This window comes from Colossoma macropomum, unplaced genomic scaffold (assembly GCF_904425465.1).
Source record: "Colossoma macropomum unplaced genomic scaffold, Colossoma_macropomum, whole genome shotgun sequence".
Taxonomy (NCBI): domain Eukaryota; kingdom Metazoa; phylum Chordata; class Actinopteri; order Characiformes; family Serrasalmidae; genus Colossoma; species Colossoma macropomum.
The window spans coordinates 1717779-1742235 of record NW_023494790.1 but is presented as its reverse complement, the minus strand read 5'-3'; the positions used below and the strand labels follow the sequence as shown (position 1 = coordinate 1742235).

General features: G+C 42.0%; 1 protein-coding gene across 1 annotated transcript; it reads right to left on the bottom strand.

The window, feature by feature from the left end:
- Positions 1-912: 912 nt before the first annotated feature.
- plaub (plasminogen activator, urokinase b) lies at positions 913-20969 on the bottom strand. The gene is made up of 11 exons (XM_036571667.1): positions 20919-20969; positions 18637-18751; positions 18490-18544; positions 15962-16066; positions 15461-15623; positions 13140-13237; positions 10223-10412; positions 8314-8465; positions 6223-6363; positions 2674-2822; positions 913-1107 (listed from the first exon to the last, which is right to left on the bottom strand). The coding sequence occupies exons 2-11, from the start codon at positions 18700-18702 to the stop codon at positions 913-915; spliced, it is 1314 nt and encodes a 437-aa protein (XP_036427560.1). The 5' UTR covers positions 18703-18751; positions 20919-20969.
- Positions 20970-24457: the final 3488 nt, after the last annotated feature.

The window sequence follows — 24457 nt, the reverse complement described above, 5'->3', positions numbered from 1 at the left end:
TTAGGACTCTCCCAATCACACAATACTACCAGCGCTAGGAGGGTGAATGCTAGCACAGGCTTCCTCCGAGTCCTGTAAAGCACCACCGCATCTTTTTGAACTGCCGCTAACGCAGTGTCACTGGACAGCTGAACACGCTTGGAGGAGAACACTAACCGCCAGATCTGTTACGCCAGCTAACAGACACCTGCGCTGACCAGCATTGCGCTGAGTGATGGGGGAGATGGGGGGCCATCCTACCCACCCAGAGAGAGCGAGGACAATTGTGCTCTCTTGGACTCCCGGCCACGGACGGCTGTAGCATCACCAGGATTCAAACTCGCGATTTCCTGATGACAGGGCTGACGCTTAGACGGTTGCTCCACGTCTTTCTTGTTTTTAATAACTGATGTAATCAAATCCTAAAAACCTTCTAAGCCCCCTTTCATTTTTGGTGAGAGAAGCCATTCCATGTGTGGAAGGCTGCAGCACGGCTTTATCAGTTAAACAAGTGTGACCACAGGTAAGGACAATGCTAGAGAATGTTCTAGAGCCAGAGGACAAGTCAGGGCTGATTCAGGACATGGACAAATATCATTACATTAAATAAAAAAAGGTCGCAAGACAAATGTGATTATTTTTGGGAATCTTAATGCCGCAGATGCTGCGTTTTCAGACACTTAAATCATTGACACGATTGACAATCAAGACAGTTGGAAACTATCGGCGATTGACGACACTATCGCCAATCAGCTCAAGCCCACTCGTAGCTCCAGTGCAGAACTAAAGAAACAAACTGCAGACACTAAACATGTCTTGGCTAATCAATTACAATTGGTGGAGAAAGTAAAGGGGGATATTGTTTAAATTGATGTACATTCTCTTTCAGAGTGTATAGAGGAGAGTGGGAAGTGGAGCGTGTGGAGGTGCGGGTCACTCCTGCAGGTGATGAGATGTGGCGGTGTTTGGGAGCTTGCCCGTTTTCTGCAGGATCCAGTGGTGGTATTTAGAGACTCTTGTATAAACTCCAGGTCGGAACTCTCTGGAACATCCTTCACCCCAACTCACCACTCCGTACAGGAACAGGCTATCATTCACACTGCACACCAACGGACCACCAGAGTCCCCCTGCATCAAACAAAGAGTTCATCAGTCAACTTCCTGTACCTCTGAGGTGTCTCCATTTCCTTGGCTATAGCTTAATGCTGAAGGTCCACTATATAGGTGTACAGAGGGCTGGACTGGGAACTAAACTAGCCATGAACTTTCATCTAGACCAGCCCACTACAACTGCAATGACTCCACCACAAACACCCCTGTTAGTTATAAGATTAATAAGTTAATTAACCAGACTTGGGCCCACTTAGCCCTACCCCTCTGTCACGTCTAGGGGTAGGGTGTCCCTATTCTTGTTGAGATAGAGGGGTAGGGCAAAGTGTTAGGGCTACATGACCCTCCAAACGGAGGATTTTCAGAGACTCCAAACAGAGTGATCTCTACTATTATGCTGATGTCTCTGTAGCTAGCTAAATTTGCCGTTCCACCTTAAAGGGTGCAGTAGTTACATTCATTACAGCCCCCCCTCTTTGAAGGCATATGATTCCCTAAATGTAACTAAAGCCCAGCAGTGAGGAGCTGAACTTTACCCTCCTCTGCTGTCACTGCAGACTGGCAGGGTCGCCTACAGAGCAGCGCTGGTAGCTGTTAATGAAGTGATGCTCTTTTTATTTGAGGGTCCCATTTCAGAGGGAAGATCTCAACCACTACCCTGTAACTCAGTTCCAAGGGGCAACACTCGAAAACAAGGGGTAGGGGTAGAAATAAGAAATGGGACTGGGCCTAAAAGTGGGATAGTCCATTTACATAGCAATGTGTAGTCTTAGTTTACAAGTAGGTTGAAAGAACAGGCTAATTTAGCTACATAGCTGACTAAGAAAAGGTCCCACATGCTCCGAACTCTCATATCCAAACAAATCAGATAGTTTTCTGCATTTCTCTGCATATTGTTCAAGGATCTTTCTGCTGTCCCTTCCACTCTTTGGTCACTTAATTATGAACACCTTGTGCTTTCACTCAGTGGCCACTTTATTAGAAACACCTATCTTGTGGCTCCACTCAGTGGCCACTTTGTTAGAAACACCTATCTTGTGGTTCCACTCACTGGCCACTTTGTTAGAAACATCTACCTTGTGCTACCACTCACTGGCCCATTTATTGGAAATACCCCCTTATAGCTCCACTATGTAGGTGTACAGTTACCAACTGTAGTCCATTGGTTCCTAAACAGTTTATCAACCCTTCGACCCCACTCATCATTGGTCAGTTTCTGACCACAGGACTGCAGCAGAGCAGTGATGAAGGACTAGACCAGAGGGGTCCGATCTTATGGGAGGCAGGTTTTCATTTCAATAAAGCAGAAGCTTACATGGTCAGTTCTCTGAAGACTGGCCAACTGATTAAACAAGTGTAATCAGCTGCGCTCCTGCTTGTTTGGAATGAAAACCTGCAGCCATACCGGCCCTCTGCAGATAAGATTGGACACCAGTGGACGAGAGGATGACTAACACAATCTGTGCATCATCAGATGAGCTTCAGTCTCTAACTGTACACCAGCAGGAGAGGGGTTTCTGATACCGTTACAGGTCTGTATGATACGGGTCACAGATGCTGGTAGAAATGACTCGACAGACTGACCTTACAGGCGTCCACACTCCAGTCTGGTGCTCCAGCACACAGCATGTTTTCGGTGATCTCGTTGCCATAGTAACTCTTGCTGGAACATACATCCTGTGGCAGCAGGTTAACTTTCCCCTCTCTGAGATACTGAGAGTTATACCACAACCCTGAAATGCGTATGGAGTATTATTGTAAATTACAGCTCATGTACATGTAAAGGCACATAACTTTACAGTGATAAGCTCACCGGACAAAATATTAGCCACCTGTGACTGAAACGTAAAATAGCGTGTAAAACCTCCACGAGCACGAATAACAGCTGTGAATCGATTTAGCCTGGACTGGACAAGTTTCTAGATGTAGGTGACATCAATGTCAAGGGTACAACGTATTCTTCTGGTTGATGGAGAACGTGCTGTAGATGGCTCTATATAGAACCTTTTTGCAAAGGGGTCTATATAGCACCAAAAGCGTTCTTGTCATATATTGATGTCAAGCCTGTAGCAATAGAAGAACCATTCTGGGGCTACATAGAACCCTTTTCAAAAGAATTCTCTATAGAACCACCTACAGCACATTGTACATCTATCTGAAAAACACTTTCATGATGCAAAGAACCCTTTAAGGGTTTTTGAGTGTTCATGGTTCTATGTAGAACTATTTTCTTTACTCTTGAATCAAAGAACTGCGCAGGTCGGCCAGATTTCATGGATCCTTCCCTGGAGTCTTACTTGTTGTTCCAGGTCGTCCCACAGATTTTCAAGAGGATTCAAATCTGGGGATTTTGCGGGCCGGTCCAGATGTGTGAATCAAGACAATCAGTCCCATTTGCAGCCCTGTGAACGCGAGAATGTTGGAATACAGGGATAGGAATGTTATGTTCCTCAGTGAGATGATGAGCAAAAGGCATCATTCACATACAGGCAGAAACCAGATTCATCTGACCAGATAACACGTTTCCAGTCCTGAACAGTCCAGTGTTCGTGTCTCTTCGTCCACCTTCACCGGGCAACTCTGTGAGCAGAAGTGGGCAAAGGCCTCTTGCGTGCTGCTCTGCTCCAGATGTACATGGTATGCGGTTCCCTGTGGAGGTTCTTTCAGAAATTGGTTGTTAAGGACCTACATTGACTTCTAGAAGCGATTCTTGCCTGGAAGCGATTTTTATTCACAAGCTGTGAAACATGCTGGCGGTCTCTGTCCGTCAGTTTCGTCTTACAGCCACAATTCTGACAAGGATTTCCTGCAGGCTGGGATTTCTGCCACTGCTGGTCGACCCGTATGAGCATACGCTTCGGTACACCTGCAAATTCAGCTACTTCCTTCACACTGTGGCCTTTGCTGTCCAAATCCACTCACTCCTTTTTGCCAATCATTAACATCTGCTTTTTGACCCATTTTCCACACATCGCGTGAAACATTCACTGTACTGTACCACCTTTTCTCAATCTATACATCCAGCTGCACACGCCGCAGGTATTTATGGCCTGATCATCCTCGTGCAATGCCATCTGCAGGATCCTGAAGTTACTACCACCTTAAGCACGCAAGGTGACTCATTTTTTGTCCGGGGAGCTTATTATAACCCTTAATAAACATACGCAGTAGGCATGTCCGAGCATACATAAGAGTTCATGAACAGATATCTGGTTAACTGCAGGGAAAGAAAATGTCAAAAAATAAAAAATAAACAAATAAAGACTAAAATTAAAATAATGTAAGTAAATAATCATTTATTTAATCTCTGCAAGTATCACAGCCCTGCTCACGTTTCATTGTTAAGTATAGGATGGAAACGGGTCAAATTCTTGGAACACCCAGTGTAAAACTGACCAATCCAGAATTGGTTATCTCAGTGGTATCTAGGTACACTCTTAAAAATGATGGTTCCTCGAGGGTTTTCAGTAAAGAAAACAGTTCTATGTAGAACCATGAACACTCAAAGGACCCTTTGCATGATTAAAGGGTTCTCTGCACTGTGAACGTATTCTTCTGGTTGATGGAGAACGTGCTATAGATGGCTCTATATAGAACCTTTTTGAAAAGGGTTCTATATAGCACCAAAAGGTTTCTTGTCATATATCGATGTCAAGCATGTAGCAATAGAAGAACCATTCTAGGGCTACATAGAACCCTTTTCAAAAAGATTCTCTATAGAACCACCTACAGCACATTCTCCATCAATTTAAAGAACCCTTTCATGATGCAAAGAACCCTTTTATCATGCAAAGGGTTTTTGAGTGTTCATGGTTCTACAGCTAAGTGGCAGCAACGCACACATGCAAAAATGGTATCTTGGTATGTAAAATTATCTTAGATACAGTCAAATAATCTAATATTTCTCCTGTAGAGACTAATGTAAGTTTAATTTAAAATTATTTAACTTATTTCTAGCATTTTTCACTTGTTTTAAGCGATTTTATTAAGTAAAATTATCTCACTATGTTGGCAGATAATTTTGCTTGTTGTAAGAAATGAGCTTGAAACCAGCAAAATGATCTAGCAGTATAGTGAGAGAATTTTACTTGATAAAATTACCTATAACAAGTAAAAATGTCTAGAAATAAGCTAGATAATCTGGAAATGGGAAATATTAGATATATATACTAGATTTAAGATCATTTCACTTGACAAGATACCATATTTTGCACTGCAGATCTCAATACTGAAAGAGCCGCTGTGAAACCGCGACAAGGTCAAATGTGCTAAAAAGTCTGTCACAAATTTCAAGTAAAACATGGCATGACTTTTAGAGGCTTCAAATGTCTGTGTTTAATCTAGAATGGACAAAAAACGCTCACAAACTACTAGAGACCTATAGGGATGCTAGCAGAAGTTAGCCTTGTCTTAGAGGTGGGTTTAGACTGAGTTTTGACACTTATGACTTGAATTGAAGGCCTTGAATTGAAATGACTGGATGACCTGCAGCTGGAAATGAGATGATCGTACCAGAGCCGGTTTATAAGGAGTCTGGCCTCTTCCTATTTCCCCCGTTACATCAAAAACAGGACTGCTAAACAGCAGAGGGCGCCCACGAGTGAGTCCTCAATGAATGGGAGTAAATGGAGCTAAATGGCTAAAGTTAAAATAGTTTCTAATCACTGAACCAGAACTTTCCTTTAATTTTAGAAAGTAGAAGGATGGATTTCACTAAAAAAGCAAAGAAATCTCACCTGTATGTTTCCTTTTTCTACAGCAAACGGGTTTTGGGCAGCAGGACGCTAACATTACTGCTACTGAGTGCTGATTGGTTGGCGAGCGGAGCAGCTCATTGGCTGTTCGCGCTCACAGACATCATGAACGTACATGAGGCGCCGTTTTAAACTCCTATAACTCGAGTTTAAAAGCTCTTAAAAATATAACAGCAGTGCTAAAATGTTTTATGCTGCTCTGTGTTCAGGAAATGAATGTATTATTTTACATTAAAAATGTTTCAGCATTCGTAAACTATGATGATTTTATCTTAACCCATTCATTTTGGACTCACTCAAGAGCGCCCTCTAGTGTTTGAGAAACCCGGAATACATTACAGAGTGGGAATTCTCCTCTCTACAAGTTCTCTGATCGTACCTTGCTGCTCTTTCCCGTATCCAGCAATCTCGCAGGAAGTTCCATCTGGAAGTGTGGAATCAGGAGCAGCGACACACACTGTCCTCACCGAGTTGGACTCCACCGCACAGGCACCATCCGGACCACTGATCCTCAGCAATGCTAAGCACACACACACATTTCTATGTTTTAGGGTGTTTCCATGTTCTTTTACTCTCAGAAATAAAGGTACTAAACTGTCACTGGGTCAGTTCCCCTCTTGTCTCTGGGGTGGAACCCTCAAGGCTCCATCTCAGTACCTTTAGTCAGGGAACATAACTGAACCATAATCCACTGAAATGATATGTTCTAAGCTGTACTGACTCCACACACCCCGTCTCGTCTCCAGGCTTTTATTTTACTGTTCTGTTTAAAACATTCGGTTATGAAAAGGTACAAATACGAACTTTTCACCTGGAGAAACCTTAAAACCACTGTTGGAGCTTTGAGGGAACATTTACACTGTCTGTACCTTGATGAACGAAAAATGTACCTGAACAGAACCTTTATTTCTAACAGTGAATGACAAATTGTTGCCTTTAAAGATGTATTTAGCTATGCTAAAATATTGTACTCCATGTTTATACATAACAGTGAGTAATACAGTGACATATTACTGCATAATTAATGCTGATGGGTATTTAAGGCATTTGTAGCTATTTTCATTTGAGTGTTGTTCAATAATGTTCTTCTTAAGAACTTTAGGAAGGTTCTTCATCTTCACCATCATCGCTACTTGCTGCCAAAAATCTTTCCAAACTATGGAAACATCTTTTATAATGACAAAAGGTCAAATTTGCACAAGAACATTGATATTTTTGTATCATTAATGTGAAAACCTGATTTATTTCCATTTTAAACCTTTAAATATACCCTATATTTTTAATATAGTGTATGAGTACTTTCTTCCCTACCAATTTAATTTCTTAAACATTTATTTGTTTATGTTTATGAACACATGCTTTTTGGTTCATAGTTATAAGTACACCAATCAGGCATAACATTCTGACCACCTCCTTGTTTCTACGCTCATTGTCCATTTTATCAGCTCCACTTACTATATAGGTGCACTTTGTAGTTCTACAGTTACAGACTGTAGTCCATCTGTTTCTCTGATACTTTGTTAGCCCCCTTTCACCCTGTTCTTCAGTGGTCAGGACCCCCATGGACCCTCACAGAGCAGGTACTATTTGGGTGGTGGATCATTCTCAGTACTGCAGTAACTCTGACGTGGTGGTGGTGTGTTAGTGTGTGTTGTGCTGGTCTGAGTGGATCAGACACAGCAGTGCTGCTGGAGTTTTTAAACACCTCAGTGTCACTGCTGGACTGAGAATAGTCCACCAACCAAAAATATCCAGCCAACAGCGTCCTGTGGGCAGCGTCCTGTGACCACTGATGAAGGACTAGAGGATGACCAACACAAATTGACATTGAAATTGTCATTATCAGCTGGTAAAGAATGTTCATATTTTACTGATGTTGGTGTTTTTATTTGCTGTCCTTCACTGGACAAAGATAAATCTGTCATTGTTTGACCCACAGACTCATATCAGTGTTCATATATAATCTGATGTGTGTATCTATCAATTGATCTGTCTGTCTTATAGATGATAATATATAATGCAGTTTGGTTGGAAAATATATTGGTTTCTTATAACATAGAAATATATTGAATAAACTTTGTTTGCACTGATTCATTAGACTTTTCTAGCAGGTGTTAAACTGACCCTCTGTCTGTTACAGTGAACCCACCCATGGGCTAAACTGTAAAACTGCACTTCCCTCATTTTGGGTGGAATTGTACTGAGCGGTAGGAGCTGGAAACAAAGTTCAAGTTTCTGTTTGTAGCAGAAATGTTGATGTTTGCTTGTATGAAAACATGATTATTCCAACTTAAATATTTTTAAAACTATTCAACAAAAAACAGAATGTATAAGGTTGTGCCCCCCCTTACATACACAAGGCTGGGGCAGTTTCCTAGGAATTTCAGTGGGCGACTAAAGGACCGTGTCAACGTATGGATGACCCCAGCTGTGGTTTGCTCTACCCTTGAGGAGGTGTAGGCGAGGTTACCGATGTCGTTGTTGAAGCTGCCGTCAGTGTTGTCGAAGTTTTCATGCATGTGGAGCTCCACCACTCTAAACTCCTGCTCTTTCCTCTTGTCCGTTTCATTCAGGGCGGTCTTCCCCAGGACCACCCACAGCCTACAGACATCAGTGTCAGCACTGCAGAATACAAATAAAAACAGAATTAGCACCATAATCCTCTGAACAGCACACAGGAGCCCATCGATGCAGTAATCTCAGTGATACTTATGCTGCCTTCAGGAGCTACAGAAATAACCATAAATACAGTCATATGCAAAGGTTCTGTACATTTTAATGCACAGTTACTGTGTATTTGCTGAATTTAATATACAGGGTGATTTGAAAAGATTCATCCGATTTCAAAGCGCCATATTTTTACAACCGTGAGGCGTCTAGGAGCCAATCACAATCCAATTGTAAGAGGGGGTGATAGAGTTTCTGACTGTCAGTGGAAGATGGCTCCTTCAGTCTGAGAGGAGATGAGACCCCTGAGCAGAAAGCGTTCTGCGTTCTCCACTTCAATAAGAGTGAATCCGTCATAACTGTGCAGTGTGATTTTCCGTGGGCAGTGAAGCTCCAACAGCTCAGAGCGTTCGGCGTTGGTTCCACAACACTGGATGATCTCCGAAACCGCACTGAAAGAGCCGTGAGTGCGGCGACACCCGACACGCTCAATCCAGTATGGGATGAGTTTGACTATGGTGTTGATGTTGTCTGTACAGCTGGAGGAGGTTCAGACTGAGACCTTCTACAATTACATAATAAACTTTATGATCATTTAAACCATTTACAGTTCACTGCATTGATCTGTAATGATTTACAAGAGAAATCAATCATTTTGAAATTGGATGAATCTTTTTGAATCACCCTGTATTCTTAGTAAAGAATAACATGTGGTCTGTGTAAACCCATATGTAAAAACCATATATGGACATATACTTTAATATATTTGAAATACATTCCAAACACTAAAATATGTATTTCAGAATATATTGCCATGTTAACCAAATATATTTTAAAATACATTTATTTTTTAAACATATAGACAAATTTTACACATCGAAATGTACCATACAAAAATAACTGTACGTAAATATGTTTATCAGGTACATCAGATACACTTCACTGTCTGATACCTTTAGAAATGAATTTGTGTTCCAGTATCTTCATTTTAAATATGATCAAATGATCCTTTAACATGACAGAAGCGAGTGTTGTGGGTATTGATACTCTGTGAAAATGCAGTTATGATTTATCTTATTTATATGAAATACACTGTGTGTGAGAGTCTCACTGCAGACGTACATGGTTAATGTAAAGTCAGTTCAGTCCATTCATATTTAGTCATTTCTGTAACCTTTATTAAAACTACAAACAATTGAAAAAAATTACAAAAACAAATAAATGCATTTTAAAAATATGCTTAGTAAATAATTTTTTTGGCCATTTTAATACATTGCAAAAATATACTTATATATCCATTTCGGAAAGTTGCGTCAGATTTTATATTTTACAATTTTTTGTTTGTTCTAATAAAAAATGTGCAGAAAAATCATTAAAACGTGTAATTTGATTGGAAGTATTCACACTTCTGTATCCAACTGTAGAAGCTCACGACCTAAAGTGAACTCACAGCCGGAAACTATTTCTATTCCCGAAATTCTGACTTGTTTACCATTACGCTGTCATCAAAAAGACCATCTGTAACTGTTGCAGAATATACATTTATGTACACATATTATGTACAACTCAGGAAAATTTTCTGAAGATACCAAAAATATAACAGGTCAGCAAATTGGCGAACATTAACAATGTAAATAACATCAGAAAAACACATAAAATTATACACGCTGTTGTATTTTGATGCATATTAAAACATGAAGTTTGGCTCCTACCCGTCAGGAAAGCAGTGCGCTGCAGTGAGAACCCAGCAGGGGGCGATGAGGCTCCCAGCACAGCGGAACACTCTGTGCTGACTCGATGACCTCCAGAACACTGTGGCCATCCAGGGGTGAGACTCCACTGCGCTCAGAGAGCCGCCCACGATCTTGAACCTCAGTGCAGGACGCGCACCACAACGCCAGCCTTCAACAGCAACAACACACTTACACCACAAATACAGAGACTGAGACTTAATCTCACCTGCGGCTAAATCCTATAGAAGAAGTCTTAATCTCGCCTAAATCAAAACCTCATTGGAGCAATGAATTCACCTGAGTCTTAATGAGTCTTAGTGTCACCTGAGTCTAAACTTTATTGGAGTGATAATCTGACTGGAGTCTTAATCTGCCCTGCAGTCTAAACCTCACTAGTCTTTAGGACTTTAGTTTAAGGCATTAGATTAGGATTTTACTGAGATTATCGCTCCAATGAGGTGTAGACTCAAGTGAGATTAAGATTTTAGTGAGACTGAGACTTTAGTGATAATCTCACTAAAGTCTTAATCTCACAAGAATCTAAACCTCTTAAACCTGAACCTCTTAATCTCACTTGGAGGCTAAAACCAATTGGAATGATAATCTCACTTGACCCTTAATCTCACCTGAGTTTAAAATTTATTGGAGTAATAATCTTACTTGAGCCTTAATCCCACCACAGCCTAAACCTCACTGGAGCGATAATCTCACTTCAGCCTTAATCTCACCACAGCCTCAACCTCACTAGAGCGATAATCTCACTTGAGCCTCTCACTTCAGCCTTAATCTCACCAGCTAAATTCACGAGCATCTGCTAATCTCACCACAGCCTAAATTTCACTGGAGCGATAATCTCACTTGAGTCTAAACTACACTGGAGTGATTATCTCAACAGAGTCTTAATGTGTCTTGATGGGAGTGATAATCTCACCTAAATCTTAATCCCACCTAAATCTAAAAACAATTGGTCTGATAATCTCAGTTGAGTCTTAATCTCACCCAAAGACTAAACTTTATTGACGTGATAATCTCACCCAAGATCTAATTTGACCTAAATCTAAACCTCTTTAGAGAGATAATGTCACCTGAGTCTTAAAGAAACAAACAAATGTGAGAATTTTCTCTGTTAAAAATTAAGATAACCATCATATTATCTGAGTTTAATGTCGTTTCAGTGTATTTTGCTCCTTTTCTTCATAATAAGCATAAAAAAAATCACTAGTAGTGCTGACGTCTCGGTAGCTAGCTAAATTTCCTGTTCCACCTTAACCCAGATAGCAAGTATATATTGGTCCACTGGCTTAATAAGGTCAACATCCAGTGTTTTAATCAGCCACTGCTGGTCCACCCTCGGACCACCCAGATTACTGTCCTGCATACAACGCTCGAACTAGTTTTTAATCTCCTCAAACAGATTTTAAACACACAGAGACTTTTATTTTAGAAAATAAACTTGGACAAATATTACAAACAAATGAGAGAAAAAAAATAATGACGGCCTAATGCAAAATGATTTAATGTAAAATGTTGTTGCTGACTCTGTGCTGGATTAAAATTATTTACCTAACTAATTTACAAAGGATATCTAAAAAAGGAAGGAAGGAAAAACCAGTAAATTAGACTGTGAGTGGAAAACCCAGAAAACGCTGAGCAAAAACGCCAGCTTTGCCATCAGTGGGCCATGGTCCACTATCCTTTGCTATCAGGGTAATAGTCCAGCAGTTCTGACGCCTGAAGCACCGCAATGTAACTGCTGCTCCATTTAAGGTGGAACGGGAAAATTTGAACAAGAATCTGGAGAATATCATCTTCATCTTCATATCACTGAAGAATTAGGGGTGGGTGATAATAAATAATTGCCCCCCATATGAAGATCATATGATGCCCTAAATGTAACTAAAGCCCAGCAGTGAGGAGCTGAACTTTACCCTCCTCTGCTGTCACTGCAGACTGGCAGGGTCGCCTACAGAGCAGCGCTGGTAGCTGTTAATGAAGTGATGCTCTTTTTATTTGAGGGTCCCATTTCAGAGGGAAGATTTCAACCACTACCCTGTAACTCAGTAACAAGGGGCAGCACTCGAAAACAAGGGGTAGGGGTGAAAATAAGAAATGGGACTGGACCTTAATCTAACTTGAGTCTAAACTACATTGGACTGAGCATCTCACTCAAGTGATATCACTTGTCTGCTAAACTCACCTGAGTCTGGGCTGCTGGTGGGAGACAGTGGTTTGAGAGTTGGTGGGTGTGAAGGGATGGAGAGAAAAAGAGAGAGAGAGAGAGAGAGAGAGAGAGAGAGAGAGAGAGAGAGAGAGAGAGAGAGAGAGAGAGAGAGTTATTAGTGCTGAAACAGACAGACAAGACAGGTTGATGTAATATATGGAGGGATGGAATAGAGAAAAAGAATAGAGAAAAGGAGGGACTGTGGGATGGAGGGACATGGAGGTAAAGAATGGAGAGAATGCAGGGATGGAGGCAGAGAATGGAGGGAATGCATGGATGGAGGTAGAGAATAAAGGGATAGCTGTAAAGAATGGACAGAATGGAGGAATAGAGGTAGAGGATGGAGGGATGGAGGTAGAGAATGGAGAGGAGGCAGTGACAGAAGTAGATAATGCAGGGATGAGATAAAGAATGGATGGATGGAAGGAGAGAATGCAGGGATGGAGGTAGAGAATGGAGGAATAAGTGGATGGAGGGACAGAGGGATTGAGAAGATAGAGAGACTGAAGGGGAGGAGGGATGGACAGAATGGAGGGATAGAGAGAACGGAAGGATGTGGAGATAATGGGATCGAGGGATATGGAGGTAGATACTGGAGAGAATGCAGGAACAGAGGTAGAAAATAGAGGGATGGAGGAGAAAAAGGAAAGAATGGAGGGATGGAGGGATTCTCACCAGGCCCTCTGCTGCAGTGTGGAATATTGCAGTACTCTTTAACTCTACCGTAATTCCCCTGTACGAAGCACCAGGGCTTCCTGCTGTAGTTTGGGTTTCTGTGGAAATAAAAACACCTGCTTATATATATATATATATATATATATATATATATATATATATATATCATATATAAACACTGATCAGGCATAACATTCTGACCACCTCCTTGTTTCTACGCTCATTGTCCATTTTATCAGCTCCACTTACTGTATAGGTGCACTTTGTAGTTCTACAGTTACAGACTGTAGTCCATCTGTTTCTCTGATACTTTGTTAGCCCCCTTTTACCCTGTTCCTCAGTGGTCAGGACCCCCATGGACCCTCACAGAACAGGTACTACTTGGGTGGTGGATCATTCTCAGCACTGCAGTAACACTGACGTGGTGGTGGTGTGTTAGTGTGTGTTGTGCTGGTCTGAGTGGATCAGACACAGCAGTGCTGCTGGAGTTTTTAAACACCTCAGTGTCACTGCTGGACTGAGAATAGTCCACCAACCAAAAATATCCAGCCAACAGCGTCCTGTGGGCAGCGTCCTGTGACCACTGATGAAGGACTAGAGGATGACCAACACAAACTGTGCACATCTACAAGGTGGACTGACAAGGTAGGAGTGTCTAATAGAGTGGACAGTGAGTGGACACAGTGTTTAAAAACTCCAGCAGCACTGCTGTGTCTGATCCAGTCGTACCAGCACAACACACACTAACACACCACCACCACGTCAGTGTTACTGCAGTGCTGAGAATGATCCACCACCCAAATAGTACCTGCTCTGTGAGGGTCCATGGGGGTCCTGACCACTTAAGAACAGGGTGAAAGGGTAGTATGCAGCTCATGTCCAACAAGCTCATGTAGGTGTAATGGTCAGTTGTCCACATACTTTTGGCCATATAATGTAAGTCTTAAAGGTACATAAACAAAAACATAATGTCATAAGCCCAAAAATGTAGGATATGGACCTTATAACTCACTTGTAGCATGTATGTAGCATTATTCATATTTTTGTATGAGGTGCTAAACGACCTCATAGTCCAGAAGATCCAGCGACACTCGGAGGGAAAATGTGTGCAGGACAAACTGTTTCGGGTTTAAATCACTTTTGTTTACAGCAGGGTGCGATGGAGGTGATTCATTCACTTCTCTCATACACTATATAGACAAAAGTATTGGGACGCCTACACATCACACCAACACTTGCTTTTATGATCCCGAGAGGGTCTGGCTCACAATCTACGTTCTAGTTCATCCCAAAGGTGTTGGATGGGGTTCAGGTCAGGGCTCTGTGAGAGCCAGTCAAGTTCTTCCACACCAGACTCACCCAGTCAGGCCTTTATGGAGCTGCTTTGGTCAGTGGGGCTCAGTAATGCTGGAACAGGAAAGGTTCTTCCCCAAGCTGTTCACACAAAGTTGGAAGTGTACAGTTGTCCAGAATGTCTTGGTTCTACTGAAGCATTAAGATTTCCCTTCACTGGAACTAAGGGTTCTAGACCAACCCCTGAAAAACAGCCCCATATCATCATCCCTCCTCCACCAAACTTTACAGCTGGCACAGTGCAGTCAGGCAGGTAACGTTCTCCTGGCATTCGCCAAACCCAGACTCGTCCATCAGACTGACCGATAGAGAAGCTGATTCATCACTCCACAGAATACGTTTCCACTGCTGAGTCCAGTCGCTTTACTCCACTCCATCCGACGCTTGGTATTGTGGTTGGTGATGTAAGGCTTGCTCGGCCATGGAAACCCTGCCATGAAGCTCCCGAGGCTCAGTTTTTGGGCTGATGTTGATGCCTGAGGAGGTTTGGAACTTTATGCTCTGTGCTCCTCAGCACTCGGCGACCTGGTCTGTAACTTTACATGGTCTGACACTTCGTGGCTGAGTTGCTGTCATTCCTAAACGCTTCCACTTTTCAACAATACCACTCACAGTTGATCGTGGAAAATCTAGGAGGAAAGAAATTTCACGAACTGACTTGTTGCGTCAGTGGCATCCTATTACAGCACCACGCTTCAGTGAGCTCCTCAGACCCATTCGTTCACTAATGTGTGTAAAGGCAGGCTGCATGGCTAGCTGCTTGATTTTATACATCTGTGGCAATGAGACTGAATGAAACACCTGAATTCAATGATTAAGAGGTGTGTCCCAATACTTTTGTCCACAGTGTGTAGATGAAAAGGGCTTATACTGAGGACTCCTAACATGGCATGACACTGACTACAGAGGTCTGTTACTGAGAGAAACCAGTCTGTTACAGTGCAGCTCACACAGTGTGAGCGACTTGCCTGCAGCGGTTGTGTCGTCCCAGACCCAAAGTCCTGCTGTCTGAACCAAACACACTCCAGCTGCTTTCCGGATCCCATTCCATACATTCTCGCCCACTCACCGTCTGAGCCACAGGGCCTCGGTACCGCAGACCCATACCAACGATACAGGACTCAGTGTCATCTACAGACATACACAACAGAACAAATACAACACACAATGAGAACAGAGAGAAATTTAGGGGGCTGCTAATGTTTGTAGCTATGTTAAGTGCTTTAGTCCATGTTTATAGGTAACAGTGAGTCATACAGCGTCAGAATCCACATCATCAAGACTCAGAGATACTGAACATCTCCAGTTGGTTTGAGGTGAGTGTGTGATGATTTAGGCCTGCAGTTAGCACCATGCTAATTGCTATGAAGCTACATCAGCCTCATAACTCCAGTGAAACTATTTTCTTGATTTTCCGACAAACTTTTGCTTTAATGAACATGATGAGAGAGTATAAATGAGTTGAGTACCGATCTCACAGCTGGAGCCACTGAAGCCATCAGGACACAAACAACACATGTGCTGTCCTGTGAAGAGAGCGGAGACCGATGTGCCCCCGTTCAGACAATGCGTAACTACGTGCACACACACACACACACACACACACACACACACACACACACACACACAAAACATGTAAACAAAGCCACAATCAGATATACACAACCAGAACTTCATAAACACAATCACGCCTACATATCCAGACGCATAAACAGAGACAAAACAGATCATACATAATCATTACCAGCTCCTCCATCCATATGACCCATATTTCACCAGATGGGGAAAATTTAAAGTGATAGTTCGATAACAAATAAAAATGTATATTTACCCAAACGTAGTCAATCTGCAAAGACACATTTGGTGTCTCAAGTTTGCTTCTTTAGTTTTGCACCGGCTCTACGAGGCTCATGTGTCTGACAAGAAGATGCAACACTAGATTTGGCCAAACAAGCAATTTGCAATATTCATGTATTTATTTAATTGGCTTTGTGATGTAGCATAATCATACATTATGCTCTGTGCTAAATAGTCGGACACCTCTTGCTTTAAATGTAGCACTTCATTTGTTTCATGTTACTTAAATAAGATTTTTCATTCATGCCTAAATACCAGACCATGTTATTTATATTGCAATTTTGGCTAACAGAAAAAAGGCTTAAATGGGTTTTATTTGTTCCTTTGGCCAAGGGGTGCCCAGCTCTGGTCCCAGAAGGGCAGTGTCCAGGGCAGTTTGGTGGTTTTCCCTCTCAAACACACCCACTAACCCAAGCAATTACCAGATAGGTGTAATCTTGTGTGTTTTAGCAGGTAAATCAATAAAGTGTGCTAAAAAACAGCCAATCAGAATCAGAATTGGCTGTAAAAAGGCATGACTGGCGCATCTGCGCTGACAAGTACTGTTAGGCATGTTATCACTAAAACAAGCTGAAATTAATGCTAATAATAATAGCAACAAACAGGGGAAATGAGCCACAATCCAAGGTGATTCAAAAAGATTAGTCTGAATTCAAAGTGCCATATTTTTACAACTGTGAGGCGCCGAGGAACCAATCACAATCCAATTGAAAGAGGGGGTCATAGAGTTTCTGACTGTCGGTGGAAGATGGCTTCCTTCAGTCTGAGAGGAGATGAGACCCCTGAGCAGAAAGCGTTCTGCGTTCTCCACTTCAATAAGAGTGAATCCGTCATAACTGTGCAGTGTGATTTTCGTGGGCAGTGAAGCTCCAGCAGCTCAGAGCGTTCGGCGTTGGTTCCACAACACTGGATGATCTCCGAAATCGCACTGAAAGAGCCGTGAGTGCACCGACACCCGACATGCTCAATCCAGTATGGGATGAGTTTGACTGTGGCGTTGATGTTGTCTGTACAGCTGGAGGAGGTTCAGACTGAGACCTTGAACAATTACATAATAAACTTTATGCTCATTTAAACCATTTACAGTTTACTGCATTGATCTGTAATGATTTACAAGAGAAATAAATCATTTTGAAATCAGACGAATCTTTTTGAACCACCCTGTACTGTTTGGCATGTGCCAGCCTGAACAAATATACTTAAATTTGGATTTGAAACACCTATGAAGTGTGCACTGCTAATATTCTCTGGAACGCTATTCCAAAGTTTAGGAGCTATTTAAGAAAATGACCTTCCACCTAATGAGCTGTAGGAGATACTAAGCCTGCCGTAGCTGAGCAAAGTGGTCTGGACTGGCCATAACATACAAATGTACACAATTTAAGCTCCAATGTAGCGACTTATATTTTTAGCTATGTGATGGACTTTAGTCCATGTTTACAGATCACAGTGTCCAACATGTGTGTTCACATGTACTTAATAATCTGATAACTGCAGAAAATTAGATTTTGTCAGTAATCTGAGTAATCAGATAATGGTGAAACTCCAGGTCTACATTAATCAGACAGTAATCCGATTTTTGCTTTACAGCCAGCTAATAAACTCACAGAAGACGACGTTTCCGGTAATGCAGTCTGATTTCACACATGCTCTGACTGAGAAATCCGAAAGAAATCAGAGTAAGAGTTCACATGCACTGAGAAATCTGATTACCTCTTAATCAGATTTCTAGACCTTACTCCGATCTAAGAAATCAGCATGTGCTGTTTACATGATCATTTGAATAATCAGATAACTGCAGAAATCCGATTATGATCGGATTATTGAGAGCATGTAAACACACTCATAGTGTCAGAAACCACAAAATCAAGTATATTAGAGTTTACTGAGCAACTCCACACGGTCTGAGACATGCAGTTAGCACCATGCTAATTGCTAATAGGCTACTTTTACTTGTTAGCTACATTAGCCTCGTAGCTCCGGTGCTAAAACTAAAGAGGCAAACATGTCTTGGCTGATCAACACAGACATTCGGGGTGAGGGGAGAATATTTTTGAGTACATTTGATTTTTTCGCCAAACTTTTTCTTTACAGCAGAAAAACAAACAGCCAGACAGAGTTTGTGAAAAAGTTTCTGCACCTTTTGAGTTTTCCAATATTCTGGAGAACAGCTGCCTCCCTCTCCCGGGTCCATTCTGTAGAAAGAAGCAGAGATTTTGTGGTTTAAATTCGGCCATGTGTATGGTCATCAGAGGAGCTGCAGTAGGACTGTACAGGTCCTGCTCACCGCTGTGCAGTGTGTGACCATCTGTAGCACCAGAAACATACAGATGAACGGCAGCACAGCACTCATCCTGACCCACGATACAGTGACCTCTTATCTCACAGCTGAAGTGGACAGCCTGTAAAAAGAGAGGACGCACAGAGTGGACGGTGCAGTGAGTCAGTCAAACGCAAGCTCTGACACCAAATAAAGGTGCCCCTAGTGGCATTCATTAAAATAATGTTGTCAAATTCAATATTTTTCCCGTATCTCTGTTATCAGATTAACTAGGACTCTGTCGTCTCTCTGTGAAATGTTGTGACTCTGTGTTGAGCTGCTAGTGAGCAATGAGGGGTGAAATGGAGGGGTTAGAACCCCCTGCTGTGAAAAACTATTCACACCTCTCCACAAAGACGACCGTGCCAAGATAAAACAGACTTTAGCTTTCTTCACACAAAAAAACAAACAGTCTTTTTTTTATTTAACACAATAAATACACTCTTATAATGTTGACCTGCTTGCTCGCCTACAAAGACAACAATTCAGTTTCTGGCAAAACACTAAAGTAGCTCAGAAACAGGCAGAAATTGAGTTTTAGGACTGTCAGCTTCATCACATATTCATATTTATCAGATTATGTCCTTTCTTTTATCTTATAAGTGCTTATTGATGGTTTTTAAGGTGTTTATGACCCAATTAATACCCATGACGTGTAATAAACATTAGTAAATTAATTTGAAAGTGTTGTATAAACCCATCATAAGGATAGTCTTATTCTAAAGTGGTACCACACAAGCAGATATGCCCCAAGAAGCTAACACACTAGCCACAAGCTAACATGGAAAAAATATAGTTTTGTAATTTATGTATATTTATAATGATTTGACAGTTTTCTTTTCTGATCTATTGTTAAAATATTAAACTCTTTTGGCCCAAAGGTGGTTTGAACACCTGAGAGGTTGGAGTGTTGATGAGCGCTGACGTCATAACAAGGAGACACATTGTGTGGGCTTTGGCTTCTTTTTCCCACCAAAGTCACTAATATGATCAATAATATTAACTCATGATATTGTTTTAGTCTAAATAACCTGCTTGACTTTAATACGGTTTAAGTTATAAGTTATTGCAAACCCACAAGCAAAAAATGCTAATTTGTGTTAAAAATAGTTTCACAGCAAAAATCTTAGCAAGTGAAACCATCAAACTATCAAAGCAATAAATCCTCTTACCAAACACTGCGAATGAGATTATTGTTTACTTTAACAACAGGTTCCTTTATCAGTCTCTCTTAGAAATGAGACCGTATTTATGCACAAAACAAACATAAAGGCTCTCTGATCGGGTTGATGGGTCAGTAGACGATATTAAATCAGGGCTTTTCACTTGTTTTTTGGATGTAGCTTCTTCTTACACTCCACGCTTAACTTCAAGGGTTATGAGATGCTGTGTGATGTTATTGGAAAGTCTTTGTAGTGCCAAAATTCTCAGAAGCTGCATTTTTGCAAATGGCTTGTTGTATCTGTGGTGTTTACAGAAATTACAGAAGATTTTCTGTATGGTGAGCAGACTCAATTCAAGATGACTTCATTTGGGTGTGAAGCACAAATTTCGAGTCTCTGATTACCAGCAATACAGCGAAACTTCAATGAGAGAAAGGCTTAAACTAACACAGTGTATTATTATTGTGCTTATCGCTGCTGTCGGACCAAAACCTCATATCTCCAAAATGGTAACTTTACAGGAGAAGGAAAAAACACACTTCACTTTTAATGTAAGTCAATGGAACCAGAATTTTTTCCAAGTCATTTTGGGCCATTTCTTTTAGTCCAATTTACAAGCAATGTAAAGAACAACAGGCATTTTCGAATTATGTCAAAAACTGAAAAATGACAAAAATGGAGATACAAGGTTTTCTTCTGACAGCAGCGATATATCACTTTTAAAAGGCTGTAGGTACATATTTTCTGACTAGTTTCAAGATATTAGGGTGATGTAAATAACTAGAGACTATTACACATTTCAAGAAATCTTGAAATATGTAAATTTGTAAAATTTATGAACAGCTTTTGCAGCATTGAGAAGCTCAGGATGCCCACAAACCTTTAACAGGCAGCACAGAACACCAAGCATGAAACCACTTTAAATACAGCACATCAAACCACCGTGAGTCGAGCAGTTAGAGCTGCTGCTCTTTGTGCAGAACCGTTCAGGAGAGATCCCCCTCAGTAAACTCAGAGATTAAGATAATATAATAATAATAATAATAATAATAATAATAATAATAATACAACGAAAGATCATCTCACCTCTGCGCCTGATCAGAGCTCCCGCTGGGTTAGGCTTCCTCTGTGGATGTGAAAGTGAGCTGTGTTTTTCTACCCGCTTAAGTAGCCCCTCCTTATATTTCCAGGCGGTGCTGTGGTTGGTGGAGTGCTGAGGGAGAGTGGCGGGCGCATGTGGCCTGCTAGCTGCGTGATACACAACGTTTTTTTTTCTCTCAGAAAGAAAACCGGACCAGAGAACCAGTGATTCAACATTCCTGCTCAGGAAATTTCACATTTATTTTGATGCTCACCAAAATGCCCAAAGAGTCAGCTTATCTGGTGTTCCTCTGGATTATAAACAGTGCTGGGGTTAGTGTTGGGGTTGGGATTAGGTTCAGGCTCGGGGTTGAGATTAAGGTTAGAGTTGGGGTCTGTGGGACCCATTTTCAGTCTTTACCAAAATAAATAAATGATGCGATTTATTATTATTTCAGCCTCAGATTCTTGGTCTTTGCTCATTTTCTGTGAAGAACATATAAAATAACCCATTTTCAGTGTCTTCACTCTGTTCACCCCCCACATGTTTATATTACACATGTGGTGTTGGGTGAACCTGCGGGAAGCAAAAGTGTGGAGGTGCTGGGTCCTTCACTCTGTTCTCCTCCTACATGGCCTGCTGTTAGTGTGTGTGTGTGTGTGTGTGTGTGTGTGTGTGTGTGTGTGTGTGTGTGTATGTGAGGGTGGACAACATGGACAGGCTGCTGACTGGCTACAGCTGCTAAAGGAGAACCCTACACTGGACACCTGTGATATTTTAAACATCTGGTATTTTTACATTAATTGTTATGACTGTATTGATATAAATAAACAATAATGCGGTGGGTCACCAGACAACTGAGTAACACACACATCAACACCACATGAGGGTTAAATTTAGGGTTTAGGATTAAGATTTCGGGTTTAGGGTTGAGGTCAAAGGGGAATTCCACCAAAACAGAGTGATTCAGAGTGGGTTTGGTGTGAAATGGTTCAGATGTCTTTACAGTGGTGGTGATAGGAACTAGGGGTCGCCATGACTACAACACAAATAAAGACATTTTATTTACTATCCAGAACCAGCAGTGAACCTACATGAGTCTTCTGAGTTTATATGGAATGTTGATGATGGAAAATAGTGGAAAATCTGACATAATAAGTTTTCTTTGGGGACTATTTTGCCTCACAGCGCCCTGCATGTACTCCTCTACTGTGAATGGAGTTTTAAAATATGGCAAGAATCTTTTCAAAACTATCATAAAACAGTGTCTCAGTCATCAGGCAGTGAATTCATAACCAGTTCATGTAGTAACTTTCTGTGAGGGAGCTTTTAGAGGTGGACGTCTGGTTCCTATCACCACCACTGTGAACAGTTCTGACTCAGTAAGTTTCTCTATAACAGAGCGTTTCACACCAAACCACTCTGAACCGCTCTGTTTACATCTTAACCATTTCATTATGTTTGAAGTTACAGTAAACTGACCGGGGTTTGGTTTGAATGATGATTCAAGCCAACGTGAGCATCTACAGACTAACTGGGCCAATTTTGGTCATCATCACTACCATACTTTACAGTTAACACCCAATTTCTCTGTCCTAGTTTCTTCTCTGATTCAGATCAGAGCTGAATCAAACAGACGCATCGAAAAACTGTGTCATGATTTAGTTGGTACTGTGATTCAGACAAAATTGAGGTTTCTGTACCGGATCTGGTCCAGATTAAGAGCAAACAGAGTGAACTGACACATCCACCGGACTGATTTTGACATCAGGCAATGTTTAGAGGAGGACAGAACAATTGAGGGGTCATTTATGGGTCACTTTTTCTGTATGAGTGGCTGTACGCAGGTCTACAGGTTCTCTGACACTTTCATTTTCTCTTAAATATGTAAAAGTTCAGTGTTAAATGGTGTTTCAGTCTCAGTTTATGATTTGGAAAAAGATTAGCTGAGTTTATGTGACTCTCGCTCTGAGTGAGAACAGCGGAAGATGAATGTTGATAATATGAGTCAACTAATGGAGCATAAATTCTTAGCAGGTAGAAACAGGCAGTGACAGTTTCAGCTTAGGCTCAATGTATTCGAGTCATTTTACAGGTGTGTCAGTTGATAATCCGTCAGAGAGAAGCACATTAAACAACCTCACGGCTTCTGTTTCTGGGATATGTACGACGGCGTTTTAGGGCCACTGTTGATTAAAATGAAAATAGTGGACTTCGAGAATAAAGTCGTAATATTTCGAGAAAAAAAGTTGCAATATTTGGAGGATAAAGTGGGCTAACTGTAGGGGGGGCTGCCATAACGTGTTGGGGTCTCGGTTGCTGTACTGTAGGGGGGGGCTGCCATAACGTGTTGGGGTCTCGGTTGCTGTACTGTAGGGGGGGCTGCCATAACGCGTTGGGGTCTCGTTGCTGTACTGTAGGGGGGCTGCCATAACGCGTTGGGGTCTCGGTTGCTGTACTGTAGGGGGGCTGCCATAACGCGTTGGGGTCTCGGTTGCTGTACTGTAGGGGGGCTGCCATAACGCTTTGGGGTCTCGGTTGCTGTACTGTAGGGGGGCTGCCATAACGCGTTGGGGTCTCGGTTGCTGTACTGTAGGGGGGGCTGCCATAACGTGTTGGGGTCTCGGTTGCTGTACTGTAGGGGGGGCTGCCATAACGCGTTGGGGTCTCGGTTGCTGTACTGTAGGGGGGCTGCCATAACGCGTTGGGGTCTCGTTGCTGTACTGTAGGGGGGCTGCCATAACGCGTTGGGGTCTCGGTTGCTGTACTGTAGGGGGGCTGCCATAACGCGTTGGGGTCTCGGTTGCTGTACTGTAGGGGGGCTGCCATAACGCGTTGGGGTCTCGGTTGCTGTACTGTAGGGGGGCGGCCATAACGCGTTGGGGTCTCGGTTGCTGTACTGTAGGGGGGCCGCCATAACGCGTTGGGGTCTCGGTTGCTGTACTGGCGCCGGAGCTCCACTCACTCCTGTCTCTCTGTGGATCATTTTGATCATCATTCTCACTGTCTGTGAAACTTCATGCCCTCTTTGAATGGGGGGAGATGGAGCCCCTGATAGCCGTGTAGACGACCCTGCCTGAGATTCTCCTTCAACAACACAGACAGACAGTTTCCTCCGAGTCCGTCTGGCTCTTTATTCTAGATGAACACAGTTTCCTGCTCAGCCGTTTCAGCCGGTTCTTATCCTAATAACAGGCTGGTGCTGATGTGCAGGAGAGACAGGGAGACTGAGTGTTTCTTTATGGGTGAATCGATATGAAAGTAGAACTCCACCAACTCACCGCCCCTCATTTAACACGAGGAGGGGCTGCTTCACTTGCAAAGCCTTTGGACACAATATTGACCTTTCCTGGTGTTAATGTCACTTTAATGTCATAATTCTATGACCTTTTTCTCGAAATGGTCCGACTTTTTTTCTCGAAGTCTACTATTTTTATTTTTATTAACAGTGGCTCAAAAAACTCTGTAGTAGATATTATTACAGCAAAGAGCAGAAATATCTGCATTTGAAGCTGGAGAGAGCAGCACAGCTGAACGGCTTTTG

Coding starts and splice junctions, on each gene's coding strand:
- plaub (XM_036571667.1), bottom strand. CDS start 18,702: ATGAGTGCTGTGCTGCCGTTCATCTGTATGTTTCTGGTGCTACAGATG. Junction 10,413..13,139: donor ACACTGCAGCAGAGGGCCTG/GTGAGAATCCCT, acceptor TTGCTGTTGAAG/GCTGGCGTTGTGGTGCGCGT. Junction 8,466..10,222: donor GCGCACTGCTTTCCTGACGG/GTAGGAGCCAAA, acceptor TGTATTCTGCAG/TGCTGACACTGATGTCTGTA.